Source organism: Nicotiana attenuata, chromosome 5 (genome assembly GCF_001879085.1).
Source record: "Nicotiana attenuata strain UT chromosome 5, NIATTr2, whole genome shotgun sequence".
In the NCBI taxonomy this organism is placed as follows: Eukaryota; Viridiplantae; Streptophyta; class Magnoliopsida; order Solanales; family Solanaceae; genus Nicotiana; species Nicotiana attenuata.
Window position 1 is genome coordinate 16654889 of NC_031993.1, and position 15716 is coordinate 16670604.

The 15716-nt window shown below is 40.0% G+C and overlaps 1 protein-coding gene across 1 annotated transcript in view; it reads left to right on the plus strand.

The window, feature by feature from the left end:
* The window catches only part of LOC109226016, a 20786-nt gene continuing 5946 nt past the window's right edge, over positions 877–15716 (plus strand). Inside the window, exons 1-3 of the mRNA XM_019390821.1 lie at positions 877–1324; positions 1475–1648; positions 1887–2196. Coding sequence (XP_019246366.1) covers positions 877–1324; positions 1475–1648; positions 1887–2196 — 932 coding nt within the window. The remainder of the gene's footprint in view (positions 1325–1474; positions 1649–1886; positions 2197–15716) is intronic.

Here is a 15716-nt window from a genome sequence, read left to right on the forward strand (position 1 = left end):
TGGAAGAAGGAAAGAAAATGTTTGTGCTTATATAGATAAGCTCATCTTCTAGCTAGCTCTTAAAGAGTTAAGAAGAAGTGGTGCCTCGCGTCGTCGTCTCTCGCTCGGATTCGGTCACGGATTCGATCAATTGATATGACTGATTGATAATTTTTTGTCCCCTCAATCTTCCACATTATGCATTAGTTTTCAAAAGCAAAACGTAAGCATTTTTGTGTGATTTGCTCCTCCATTGGAAGAAGGAAAGAAAAGTGGTGCCTCGCGCCGTCGTCGTTGTCGCTCGCTCGGCTCGGCTTCGGATTCGGATTCGGTCAATTGATATGATTGATTGATAATTTTTTGTCCCCTCAATCTTCTGCATCCTGTATTAGTTTTCAAAAGCAAAATGTTAGCATTTTTGTGTGATTTGCTTCGCTATTTGAGTTCGCCGAAGTTCTGTGATTTGAAGTGCCGCTATCACAGAATAGTTATTCCGTTCTATCCTGGGAGGAATTAATTCATAACCTTGGACAACTGTGAGGGGATTAAATTTCTTAAGGACACACAAGGAAATTGTGGGCTCGAATTTTTTTTTTTCTGTTTTGTTTTCTTAAACTAATGATTTTCTAGTTTTGAATACAGTGGAGTAACAATCTTAAGGAATTTACATTCTGTATTCATTTTACTTTCTGGTTTGGGAGACTAAAATCGTATTGATTTTCTACTCCCGTTCTAGAGATTAAAATCTTCGGATTTTCTACTCCACTTTGAGATTAAAGTCTTGGTGACTTTCTACTCAATCCGAGATATTAAAACTCAGCTGTTTGTATTTGGTTTGAAGATAAAAAAATTCACTGAGATACTAATTTTGTTTGTGTCAATTTCTTTTACAGAAAAATGACAACAAGTACGGAACAACAAAATGGTTCTACTACTTCTGCAATGGCTACGGCGTCTTCAAGTCACACAACGCCTGGACCGGCTGTGGTACCGGCAGAAAAGCTCGAAAAATTTTCCGGCATGGACTTCAAACGCTGGCAGCGGAAAATATTCTTCTACCTGACCACACTCAGTCTGCAGCGCTTTAATAGCGAGGACGTTCTAGTCTTGGGAGAAGAGACTCCGGATAATGAGCGATTTGTGGTCACGGAGGCATGGAAGCATTCTGACTTCTTGTGCAAAAATTATATATTGAGTTATTTGGAAGATGGCTTGTACAACGTTTACAGTGTCATAGAGACTTCGAAAGAGTTGTGGAACGCTCTTGAAAAGAAGTACAAGACGGAAGATGCCGGACAAAAGAAATTTGTTGTGGTAAAATTCTTGGACTTTAAAATGGTTGACAGTAAGTCTGTCATAACTCAAGTTCAAGAATTACAAGTCATCATTCATGACCTCCTTGCCAAATGTATAAATCGAATCAATATTTTTATTAAAGATATTGATTATATTATTTATCCTAAATTTATGATTGTAGGTATGGTCATAAATTAAGCATTTCAAGTTGAGGCATTTATTGGAAAGTTGCCTCGGATGTGGAAGGACTTTAAGAATTGCTTGAAACATAAGCGCAAGGAGATGACGCTTGAAGACCTTATTGTTTGTCTACGGATTGAAGAGGACAACAAGGCTGCTGAGAAGAAGTCTCGTGGAAATTCAACAATAATGGGTGCAAAATATTGTTGAGGAAGCTTCAACGAGCAAAAAGAGAAAGAAGTCGTCTGGACTAAAGAATTACCCAAGCAAAAAGAAGTTCAAAGGTAATTGCCACAACTGTGAAAAGGTTGGACACAAGGCTGCTGAATGTCATGCACCAAAGAAGGACAAGAAGAAAAGTCAAGCAAACATGATTGAGAAGAATGATGAAATAGACGATTTATGTGCCATGCTTTCGTAATGCAACCTAGTCGGAAATGCTAGAGAATGTTGGATTGATTCGGGGGCAACTCGTCATGTTTGTGCTAACAAGGAGTTTTTTACTTCTTATGCTCCCGGTGGACCCAACAATACAGTTTTTATGGCAAATTCCGCTACTGCAAAAATTGAAGGAACGGGCAAGATAGTTTTGAAGATGACTTCTGTCAAGATTGTGACTCTAAATAAGGTCCTTCATGTTCCTGAAATGCGGAAGAATTTAGTCCCGACATCACTTCTAGTCAAGAATGGCTTTAAGTGTATTTTTGTTTCCGACAAGGTTGTAGTTAGTAAGAATGAAATGTATGTAGGAAAAGGTTACCTTACTGAGGGCCTTTTCAAACTCAATCTAATTGCCATTGATATGAATAAAATTTCAGCTTCTTCTTACTTGCTTGAGTCAAATAATTTATGGCATGAACGTTTAGGCCACGTCAACTTCAACACTTTGCGAAAAATGATTAATTTGGGATTATTGCCTAAGTTTGAAAGCAATAACTTAAAATGTCAAATATGTGTGGAATCAAAGTATGTTAAGCATCCTTATAAATCAGTTGAAAGGAATTCAAATCCTTTAGACTTAATTCACACAGATATTTGCGACATGAAGTCAATACCATCTCGCGGTGGGAAAAAGTATTTCATAAATTTTATTGACGACAGTACTAGATATTACTATATTTACTTACTTAATAGTAAAGATGAAGCAATTGATGCATTCAAGCAATACAAAAATGAAGTTGAAACGCAACTAAATAAAAAGATAAAAATGATAAGAAGTGATCGGGGCGGCGAATATGAATTTCCTTTTGAAGAAATATGTTTGGAAAATGGCATTATTCACCAAACAACTGCCCCTTACTCACCGCAATCTAATGGAATTGCGGAAAGAAAGAATAGAACATTAAAGGAGATGATGAGTACCTTGTTAATAAGTTCTGGTTTACCTCAGAACTTGTGGGGGGAAGCTATTCTTACAACTAACCGAATACTGAATCGAATTCCCATAGCAAAACGCAATCCATTCCATATGAAAAATGGAAAGGAAGGAAGCCCAACTTAAAATATTTTAAAGTGTGGGAGTGTTTGGCTAAAGTGCAAGTTCCTAAACCCAAAAGGGTAAGGATTGGACCAAAGACCGTTGATTGCGTTTTTGTAGGATATGCAACAAATAGTAAGGCATATCGTTTTCTGGTTCATAAATCAGAAAATCCCGATATTTATATTAATACGGTAATTGAATCGGATAATGTTAAATTCTTTGAGAATATTTATCCGTATAAAATGGAATGTGAGTCATCTAATGAAAAATCTAAGTGACCTCAGGAAGAAGCAAAGGAAAGTATGTTTGATGAGGAAAATCCAAGACGTAGTAAACGTCAAAGGATAGCTACTTCCTTTGGACCAGATTTTCTGGCATTCTTATTGGAATATGAGCCTCAAACGTTCAAAGAAGCAATATCTTCCTCGGAAGTACAATATTGGAAAGAGGCAGTCAATAGTGAGATAGAATCCATATTAAGTAATCATACATGGGAATTGGTTGATCTTACTCCGGGAGTTTAAACCTTTGGGTTCTAAATAGATTTTCAAAAGGAAAATGAAAGCTGATGGTACTATTGACAAATATAAGGCAAGACTAGTTGTTAAAGGGTTTAGACAACAAGAAGGTCTTGATTACTTTGACACATACTCGCCGGTGACAAGGATTACATCTATCCGGGTGTTAATAGCGTTAGCCGTCGTGTATGGCCTTTAAATCCATCAGATGGATGTAAAAAAAGCCTTCTTAAATGGAGATTTGGAGGAAGAAATCTATATGGAACAACCTGAAGGGTTTGTAGTTTTCGGAAAAGAAAAGAAGGTGTGTCGACTTGTTAAGTCACTTTACGGACTAAAACAAGCACCAAAACAATGGCATGCGAAATTTGACAAAACAATATTGTCAAATGGTTTCAAGATAAATGAGTGTGACAAATGTGTTTACATTAAGAATATTCCAAATCAAATAGTCATTGTTTGTTTATATGTGGATGATATGTTGATAATGAGTAACAGCATTGCTACATAAATGGTACTAAGCGCATGCGTACTAGTAAGTTTGATATGAAAGACTAAGGAGTTGCCGATTTAATTTTGGGAATTAAGATCCTTCAGACTCCTCAAGGTCTAGCTTTGTCTCAATCTCATTATATTAAAATGGTTCTTGAAAAGTTCAAATATTTGGACTTTAAAGAAGCAAAAACGCCAATTGATTTAAACTATACTCTTGTAAAGAACAAAGGTCAAAGCAAATCTCAATTGGAATATGCTCGAGTGTTGGGAAGTTTGATGTACATTATGAATTGTACACGACCTGATATAGCTTTTGCGATAAGTAAGCTTAGTCGATACACAAGTAATCCCAACCAAGCTCATTGGATAGCAATGAAACGAGTTTTGGGATATTTGAAATATACTCAAGACTATGCATTGCTTTACAATAATTATCCCGCAGTTGTTGAGGGATATAGTAATGCAAATTGGATCACCGGATCAACGAAATAAAAATCCACAAGTGGATATTTTTTACCATTGGTGGAGGAGCAGTGTCTTGGAAGTCGTCCAAACAGACATGCATCGCCCGCTCTACAATGGAGTCTGAATTTATAGCTTTAGATAAGGCCGGTGAAGAAGCTGAATGGCTCTTAATTTCTTAGAAGACATTCCATTTTGGCCCAAACCTATGGCACCTGTATGCATACATTGCGACAGTCAAGCAACAATAGGAAGGGCTGAGAGCGTTATGTATAACGGGAAATCTCGTCACATTCGACGAAGGCATAATACTGTTAGACAACTACTCTCTAGTGGAATTATCAAAATTGACTATGTAAAGTTAAAAGATAATGTATCGGATTCGCTTACAAAAGGCCAACCTAGAGAGGCGGTTGAGAAGTCATCAAAGGGAATAGGACTATGGCCGAGGACAAGTCACTATGGCGATAACTCTACCTAGAAGATTATAGATCCCAAGATCTAGGTTCAAGGAGATCAAACAAAGTCATTAGTGACGGTTCAACATTGTCAAATAATATTTTTGGTCCATTCTTATGATGAAGACAATGTTCTGTACCGAGGACAAAGCGTTGGGACTTTTTAATGATTTCTAAGTTTGATACGGGGTACATCAAATAGTGTATCTTCGGGATAACACGTTTAGGAATCACCTATATGAGTGTGAAGTGTAAGCCGCTTCAAGGAGAATGTTGCAAGGCCAGTTCTCTACGCACCTATGAAACCAGGCGGTGTTCATGGCTGAAACGAACACAACAATGAGAACTAAAGACGGTTAAGGGTTGATTGTGTGACATATGGCTGTGTAGGTATACACCAAAGTTTGACGGTTCAAAAATATCAAATCTACCGATTGATCGAGTATATCCTACATATGTTCACTACGGAAAGTTCAAAGGGAAACCTACTTATCCAGATGCGATTAATCCTTACTTGCGAATCACACACAGTTTTTCATGCATATTTGTTTAGGATAGCTATTCCCATTCATGTGGGGGATTATTGGGTTTTGTTATTAATAATAAAAGAGGTGTGAATGGAAAATGGTGGGAAAAAAATGGAGGAAAGTGAAATTTTGAATTAGTTCACTTTACTATTGCACTTTGTCCCTCATTGGAAGAAGGAAAGAAAATCTTTGTGCTTAGAGTTAAGAAGAAGTGGTGCCTCGCGCCGTCGTCGTCGTCGCTCTCTCGGCTTCGGCTTCGGCTTCGGATTCGGATTCAGATTTGGATTTGGTCAATTGATATGAATCGTCGCTCGCTCGGATCGGCTTTGGCTTTGGCCTCGGCTTCAGATTTGAATTCAGATTTGGATTTGGTCAATTGATATGATTGATTGATAATTTTTTGGACCAAATTTATTTTCCTTTTCCATCATTTAACATTTTCTTTTCTAAATATTTTTCGCGTTAGAAGATCGCGGATTCATTTTCGCGCGTTGGAAGATTGCGGAATCATTTTCGTGACCAACAACTGATTAGACACCAAAATGTTCCATTCAATAGCTGAATAGACACCTTATCAACGAACGGGCACCTTTGCACCTATTGGGACTCAACTTTGTTGGCTATAAATAGAGAGGCTTAGCCTCATTTTCCACCACCGAAAAAATCTGATATCTCTCCCCTCAATCTTCTGCATCCTGCATTTGTTTTCAAAAGCAAAACGTAATCATTTTTGTGTGATTTGCTCTGCCATTTGAGTTTGCTGAAATTCTGTGATTTGAAGTGCCGCTATCACAGAATAGTTATTTCGTTCTATCCTCAGAAGATTTAATCTGTAACCTTAGGCAACTGTGAGGGGATTAAATTCCTTAAGGACACACAAGGAAATTGTGGGCTCGGAATTTTTTTCTGTTTTGTTTTCTTAAACTAACGATTTTCTAGTTTTCTGGTTTTGAATACAGTGGAGTAACAAGTACATCAAACATTTAAATTCCGCTTAAAATAATACATAAATTCTTACATAAATTATACTTGCATTATTTGTGTGAATAAAGAAAACACATAAGAGCGGTGTATACTTGTTTTTTTTTTCTTTTTTCTTTTGTTGAAGTATTTTCCACAATCTGTAAAATATATACACGAATCGTTTCGGGATTATAACTAGAACCACCCCTTTTCTGGATCCACCTCACATCAATAACCCGACCCCTGCCACCTATAGGTAGTTTTAGACAAGTTTCTTTTGAAGTAGATACCTGAATACCAAGTATAGCTCGTAACAATCTATCTTCCGGGGCATACGACGATTCTTTCACGACCTGGGGTGTTAATTTACCTACTAAAATATCACCCGTCTCTACCCAAGATCCCAGCATCACAATTCCATTTTTATCTAAATTGCGGAGTAAATGGGCTTCTAAATACGGTATTTCATTAGTTACTTTTTCAGGGCCTTGGCTTGTCGTTTTGATAATAAACACTTCTTAAAATAAGCTTTTAACACATTCCCTAATGCTATTAAATCTGTTGTCATACTCTTATATTCTAGTCTATATAGTAAAAAAGATGGTTTTCTAGTTGCATATACATGCTAGTTTTGGTGATTCTTCTTATCCCATTTAACTGCTAATAAGCAAAAAAATAATAGTACAAGATTACCAATGGCCATCTAGTCTAATCCAGTCATAATAAATAATTGGACTATGAACACACTAGGCAACAATCTTGATTTGATATCATTACCAGAAATTGACAAAACTAAAGATTATCGTCCTAGCTAGATTTGTTTGTTTGTATAAATGTCATTATGATCAACTTCAAGTTCGCGATTGGTAATGTGTCATCGTTACAATATTGCTGACATATCTAATTAAAGATAAGCTAAACTCAGCTTAGTGGATTTCTTAGCTAGGGGCCGGGTTTGGTTTTAAACTATATATAAAATTTGAGAAATGCTTGGTAGGAAGAACTTTCCTTTTAAGTGAATTTTAAGAGCGAATTTAAATTAAAAAAAATAAAAAAACAGCATAAACTAGATTAGGACAATATAAAAACCATAGTGCATATGGGCAGAAGTGGGGTATCTGATGTCCTAACCATGGCAAACAACCTAGTACTCTATGGATTTATTGATATGGTCAATCTTTCTTTTTCTTTTTTTATTTATTTATTAAGGAGTGCCTACAGCCTTGACCCCGTTTTTTTGAATACCTACGGGTTGTGTTTAAGTTATCTTTTATTTATTTTTTTCCCATTAATTCTTCTTTTAAAAAGAAAAAATCTTGCTCGACTTTATAGCAAAAGCTTTCATCAATTAATTTGGGGTTTTTCTTTTTTCTTATTCTTAAAAAAATTTATTCAACCAGTTGTAGATATACGTTTGCTAGTTCTTTTGGACTCCAGAATTCCTCTCTTCAATCTATTATCTATTCACAAAATATATTGTCACGACCTAAAATTCCTCCGAAAGAGTCGTGATGGCACCTAGTCTTTAAAACTAAGTAAGACTAACATTAACAGAAATAACGATAATATTTATGTGATGACCCAAACGGTCATCACTTGTTTTAAATTAAATTCTATGTTTCCGAGGCCTTGAAAATCTCATTTAGAGTCACCTCGAATTGCGTGCGCAGTCCGGGCGCGTAGCCGGAAAGCTTAAATATGAAAATCTATGAAAAATTATAAAATTTGGTCATAAAATGAGCTAATTTGACTTCGGTCAACGTTTTGGGTAAACGGACCCGGACCCGTGATTTGACGGTCCCGGAGGGTCCGTAGGAAATATGGGACTTGGGCGTATGCCCGAAATCGAATTCCGAGGTCCCGAGCCCGAGAAATAAATTTTTAAAGGAAATTGTTTTCTGAAATTTGTTTAAGGAAATTTGAAATGAAATTTGATTAGAACGTGTTGGTATCGGGCCCGTATTTTAGTTCCGGCGCCCGGTATAAGTCTTATATATGATTTAAGATATTTTTGTAAAATTTGGTGAAAAACGGACGTCGTTTGACATGATTCGGACCTAAATTGCCAGTTTAAAGAAGTTTAAAGAAAATTTCGTTGATCTCGAGATTTAGTTTGATGTTCATGATGTTATTTTGATGATTTGATTACACGAATAAGTCCGTAGGATATTTTTGAGGTTTTGTGTACAATTGGTTTGGAGTTCCGAGGGCTCGGGTGAGTTTCGGGTAGGTTCCAGGGTGTCTTAGGCTTAAAAACAGAGCTGTTGCAGGCTCAGAGAGGTGGAGGACTGTCACGACCACCGTTCACCCTCCATGAACATGTCGTGATGACACCTAGTTCCTACAACTAGGTAAGCCTAACAGTGCAGAAATAACAATTTAACTTGAGGAATAATCAATTAAAACTGAACATATGAAAAATAACAACTGTATATAAGGCCGCCCGGCCTATACAACTCTAAAGATATGCGGAAGCCTACAACTCAATCCCAAAACCCGGAAACTCACGGGAAACACAGGCTAATAGAATTACCATAACTACTCTAATCTCCAGAATATCTACATCAAAAGTATGATAGGATAACAACTCTACAGCTAAAATAAGGAAGAAGACTCTTCGGTCTGCGGACGCTGCAGATATACCTCGAAGTCTCCGTGTATCTCCTCGCCTCAAGGATAGTGCGCCTGAGAAGAGGTACCTGGATCTGCACATGAAAAACATGCGCAGGAAGGGCATGAGTACACCACAACGTTACTCAATAAGTGCCAAGCCTAACCTCGGTTGGGTAGTGACGAGGAAGGTCAGGGCCCTATTGAGGTAAAATATAATATTAATTAACAGTATGAAAATCTGACAGAAATAATGAGTACAACAGTAAGATAAGGCAGGTCAACGAGGTAATAACAACTACGAAAGACAGAGTAAACACAAAGTAAATACAGTTCAATAACAATGATACCAATGAGGGTCTCCTAGGATACCGTCCTGTAGCCCTTTTCTCAATTGTCCAGTGGATCTCCCGGGATACCGTCCCATAGTCCAACTCATGTACCAAAACAATGACGCCTTTGGACAATTTGGCGATATTTCAGCCTATGAAATGCAGGATTTGACGATATTTCAGCCGATGTGAAGAAGAAATGTAAATGGCGATATTTCAGCCGACAGAAATTTAAATAAAGCTGGCGATTTTTCAGCCGATGTGAAAAAGAAATGTAAATGGAGATATTTTAGCCGATGTAAGGCATAAATATAAATGGCGCTATTTCAGCCGACAAGGATTAAAATAAAGTTGGGGATATTTCAGCCGATAATGATTAAATATAAACTGGCGATCTTTTAGCCGATAATGATTAAATATAAACGGGCGATCTTTCAGCCGATATAGAGATTTAAATGCAGTTGGCGATATTTCAGCCGATGAAAAGCATAAATGGCGGTATTTCAGCCGATGTAAAGATTTAAATAGAGTTGGCGATCTTTTAGCCGATGCAAATGAGAGGCGGCGATATTTCAGCCATGCAGGATTGAGGTAGTGCTTAACCTCGGAAGGCAGAAAGGTAGCCTTATGAAATGCAAGGGAATGCAGGATGGAGAAAGTGCTTAGTCTCGGAGGGCGGAAAGGTAGCCTTATGCAATGCAAGGAGATGGAGGATAGAGACAATGCTTAGTCTCGAAAGGCAGAAAGGTAGCCCTATGCAATGTAAGGGAATGCAGGATGGAGACAGTGCTTAGTCTCAAAAAGGCAGAAAGGTAGCCTTATGAAATGCAAGGAGATGCAGGATGGAGACAGTGCTTAGTCTCGGAAGGCAGAAAGGTAGCCTTATGCAATGCAAGGAGATGCAGGATGGAGACAGTGCTTAGTCTCGGAAGGCAGAAAGGTAGCCTTATGCAGTGTGCGAAAATAGAGGTGAAGAGTGACAATTTCTTAGCTGGGAGACGATAGCTGCTAGTTGATTGTCACTATGGCTGCTGGGGATGTTGCGTGCGAGTAGCACTTGAAAATAGGTGATGATTCTGGGAGTTGTATTCCTGAAAAGTATGAGTTTGTAACCGTATCCGATGATTCTATGTCTTGGGGTACCTGCATTCAAAGAAAGATTGTGAGTTTTGTCAAGGGGGAAGGTTAGTTCGTCTTCCCGCGGACTGCGCTCGTCCTACTCGGCTCTTGCTTTCATTGGGGTCAAAGCTGTTCTGATAGTATTCATGCATGATTTAGCAACATGATAAAATATGATGTAAATACATAATGGATATAACGGTTTTAGATGAACCGACGACTGCGACACGGTTCAAGATATTGCAACCTCTTTTGCTCCGGAATTTTGAGGGTCCTCCTCAAAATTCTGCCCCACTTTACTGGGCTGGTGCTTCTGACGACTGCGCGCGGTGGATGGTGAAAGTCAACTTCGGAATTTTGAGGGTCCTCCTCAAAATTCTGCCCCAGTTTCCAATATCGGGGAAAATGGAAATTTTATTGAATTGTGACCGAACCCATAGGGCTGCCTACGTATCCCTTCTTAAACGGGAATCAGGTCAGGCGTAGTTCAAATTACATCATAAAGGAATCAATAGTAGTTACACATAGTATCGTTTCACTGCATCTGAATTGATCGGCTTCGGCCAAACTTCTCCGTCCATCTCTGCAAGTATGAGGGCTCCCCCAGTTACGGACCTTGCCAGTTGGGAGAGAATTTCCCTTTGGCTTCATCTTGATGCGGAAAAATCTTTTTCAGTACTAACAGCCCTGGCGCGAACTGTCTTGGTCTGACTCTCTTGTTGAAAGCTCTGGTCATTCTATTATGATAAAGCTGACCATGGCAAACTGCATTCAGTCTTTTTCCGTCTATAAGGGCTAATTGCTCGTATCGACTTTTTATCCATTCTGTATCTTTAAGTTCTGCTTCCTGCATAATTCTCAGGGAGGGAATTTCTACCTCGGCTGGGATGACTGCCTCGTTACCGTAAACCAACATATAGGGTGTCGCCCCAGCCGATGTGCGGACTGTGGTACGATATCCCGATAAAGCAAAGGATAGCTTTTAATGCGAGTGCTTGTGTTTCTCTATCATTTTCCTTAGTATCTTCTTAATGTTCTTATTGGCCGCTTCTACGGCTCCATTCATCTTAGGCCTGTAGGCTGTAGAATTCTTGTGCTTGATCTTGAAGGTTTCATACATTGCTTTCATCAGCTCACCGTTGAGATTGGAACTATAGTCAGTGATGATTGACTTTGGGATGCCGAACCGGCAAAAGATACGGTCGCGAACGAAGTCTGTCATAACCTTCTTGGTTACCGCCTTATATGATGCTGCTTCAACCCATTTGGTGAAATAATCAATCGCCACTAGTATGAACCTGTGCCCATTTGATGAAGCGGGCTCGATAGGTCCAATGAAATCCATCCGCCAAATGGCGAACGACCATGGTGAGCTAGTTGCATTGAGCTCGTTAGGAGGCACCTTTATCATATCTGCATGTATCTGACAGCGGTGGCACTTTCGGACATACTGGATGCAGTCTGTCTCCATGGTCATCCAGAAGTAACCGGCTCGGAGTATTTTCTTGGCTAATACGAAACCATTCATGTGTGGGCCACAGGTCCCTACGTGAACCTCCTCCAACAACCTGGATGCTTCCTTCGCCTCGACACACCTTAGTAATCCCAAATCGGGAGTCCTTCCTATACAGGACTCCGTTGTGAAAGAAGTGATTGGATAACCTCCGCAGTGTGCGCTTCTGAGTAGTGTTTGCAAGTTCTGGATACTCTCCTGTTGACAAATATTTCTTAATGTCATGGAACCATGGCTTTCTGTCAGCCTCTTCCTTGAGATGAGCGCAATAGGCAGGTTGATCCTGGATTTTTACCGGGATGGGATCAATGAAGTTCCTATCTGGATGCTGGATCATGGATGATAGAGTGGCCAATGCATCGGTGAACTCATTCTGGATTCTGGGGACATGTCGGAATTCCGTCTTTGTAAACCTCTTCCTCAACTCTTGTACATGATGCAAGTATGGGAGTATTTCGGAGTTCTTGGTTGCCCATTCTTCTCGAACCTGATGTATGAGCAAGTCTGAATCCTCGATCACTAGTAACTCCTGAACGTTCATATCAATGGCCAGCTTAAGCCGTAAGATGCAGGCTTCATACTCGGCCATGTTGTTGGTGCACGGGAACCTGAGTTTGGCGGACACCGGATAATGTTGGCCTATTTCTGATACCAGAACTGCTCCTATGCCAACTCCCTTAAGGTTTGCTGCTCCATCGAAAAACATTCTCCAGCCATCATAGGATTCTGCAATGTCTTCTCCTATGAAAGAGACCTCCTCGTCAGGAAAATACGTCTTTAGAGGCTCGTATTCTCCGCCCACGGGGTTTTCGTCAAGATGGTCGGCCAGTGCCTGTCCTTTGATTTCTTTCTGAGTCACGTAGACAATATCAAACTCACTCAGCAATATTTGCCATTTGGCTAGTTTGCCCATGGGCATGGGCTTCTGAAAGATGTACTTTAGCGGATCCATCCTCGATATGACATAGGTGGTGTAGGCACAAAATTAATGCCTCAACTTCTGAGCTACCCAAGTCAGAGCACAACACGTGCGTTCTAGTAGGGAATACCGGGCCTCGTACGGGGTGAACTTCTTACTGAGATAGTAGATGGCTTGCTCTTTTCTCCCCGTTTCATCATGTTGTCCCAAAACACAACCAAATGCTCCATCCAGTACTGCAAGGTAGAGCAATAGCGGTCTACCTGATTCGGGCGGAACCAGAACTAGCGGCGTTGACAGGTATTCCTTGATTCTGTCGAAGGCTTTCTGACAATCATTAGTCCATTTAGTGGCGGCGTCCTTCTTCAACATCTTAAAGATAGGTTCACAAATGACGGTGGACTGGGCTATGAACCGGCTGATGTAGTTGAGTCTCCCCAAGAAACTCATAACCTGTTTCTTGTTCTTTGGAGGTGGTAATTCTTGAATGGCCTTGACCTTTGACGGATCGAGTTCTATTCCCTGCCGACTTACGATGAACCCAAGCAATTTTCCGGCTGGAACCCCGAAAGCGCACTTGGCGGGATTCAGTTTCAGGTTATACCTTCTCAATCTGTTGAAGAACTTTCTTAAATCTTCCATGTAGTTAGTGGCTTTCTTGGATTTGATGATGACATCATCTACATAAACCTCGATCTCTTTGTGTATCATTTCATGGAAAATAGTAGTCATGGCCCTCATGTAGGTGGCCCCGACATTCTTTAATCCAGACGGCATCATCTTGTAACAATACATCCCCCACGGCGTAATGAAAGTCGTTTTCTCCGCATCTTCTTCGTCCATCCATATCTGATGATACCCAGCAAAACAATTGTCAAATGACTGCAACTCGTGCTTGGCGCAGTTGTCAATCAGGATGTGTATGTTCGGCAAGGGGAAGTCATCTTTCGGACTGGCCCGGTTGAGGTCCCGGTAGTCGACACAGACTCTTACCTTCCCCTCCTTCTTCGGCACTGGCACAATGTTGGCTAACCATGTTGGATACTCCACTACCCTGAGAACCTTGGCTTTGACTTGCTTGGTAGCTTCCTCCTTGATTTTCAAACTCATGTCTGGCTTAAACTTTCTGAGCTTCTGTTTTACTGGCGGACACGTAGGATCCGTTGGCAGTTTGTGAGCTATGATAGATGTACCGAGACCGGTCATATCATCGTATGACCAGGCAAATATGTCCTCATATTCTTTTATGAACTCCGCGTACTCATCCTTTTCTGATGGTGACAAGTGAACACTGATGCGCGTTTCCTTGACATTCTCTGTATCCCCCAGGTTGATAACCTCAGTCTCGTCCAGGTTAGACTTAGGTCTATTCTCAAAGTCCTCGACCTCTTTAACGATCTCTTCTGGTATCTCATCCTTTTCTGAGTCTATATCCGTTTGTTGCGTTACCTCGTCACATGTCACATTCATCGGTTCATCAAGATAAGTAATAATAATGTTGTGTAAAGTAAAGTAAATGGCAGAGAAAAATAGATAATAAGAGCGAGATTTATAAGAAATTGAAATACTTTAATAAATGCTGAAAGAATTTTTTTGAACATCGGGGCTCTTTTCAAAATTCAAAGATAATACTGAAGGGAAATCAACTAGCGAAAAATAAAAGATAATGCATAATGCTTTGTTCAGCCTTGCTACCCCGAAGCTCTCCGGGCCTTGGTGGTTCTGACGGACCAATTATTGAGGCGCTCTCCTCGGTTCACTTTCTGTATGGAAGGGCCTTCCTCCCCTTCCTCCTCGAGAATGACGTGACAGTACATATTGCCATCTTCCAAGAACAGGTTCTTCATTGCTACTAATGCTTCATCTTCTTCTGACCCATATATGTTGTCGTCCGGCTGGAAAGTCTATTCCAGGCGGGGTATAGGGTGCTCCAGCGGATAGTAAGGGCTGCGCCATGGTGGAGACCAGTTCCTGAATTCCTGCCAAGTATATCCATACCCTAACCCGAAAGTGGTGCCATGCTTCTTCAGTTTGATAGGCTTGGTGATTCCCTGAAGGTTCTTGCCGAGCCCTTTGCCAGGTTCATACCCGCTCCAGTTTAGTATACTCTCTATCTTGTTATCCCNAAGTTTCCCAAATACTTGTGGACGAGAGTTCGGTCACTGGAATAAAGGTCTTCCCACCATGTTAGAAACCTCGGGTGAATATTGGTTACCATGCCGAATCTAGGGACTGCATGCCTCATTTTTTGCAAAACAAAGCGTTAGTCCCGTACCCCCACCGAACTCGACTATTTAAATCAACAATTAGCATAAACAACATTTAGTTCTCCAAATAAATGCACCGAGTATGATGTTGTCCGTTTGGGTCCCAGGGGAACCCAGTGGACTTTGGATAAGGCTATCCTAAAGAGTCATTATGTGGACAGCATAACTGACTCGACTAGGTTTGACAGTGATGCATGAACAGTTAAACAGGATATGGTTTCTATGGGGTGCTAGACCGGTACCCTTGAGCGGACAACTCAAGAGGGAAAGGCACGGAACCGTCGACTGCACCGCTCATCAACTAGTTTTACCGCAAATACGCCTTTGCCAAAATTTAGGGGGTAATAATATTGGAAGAGTGCAACCACTCATCAAGCATTGCTATGGTATTTGTTCAGCACGAGTGAAATATGATGTTGAAGATGCAAATTCAAAAAATGAAACAAATTATCACGTATTTTCACGTTCATAATGGTTACAATAATTGCTCGAATATTACAACGGTATGTAAGAAAAGCAGTAAATGTAAAGACGTTAAACGTAAAAAGGAAAAGTAAGAAAGGACAAAGTCAAGTTTCGTAACTAAAGGTAATTAACT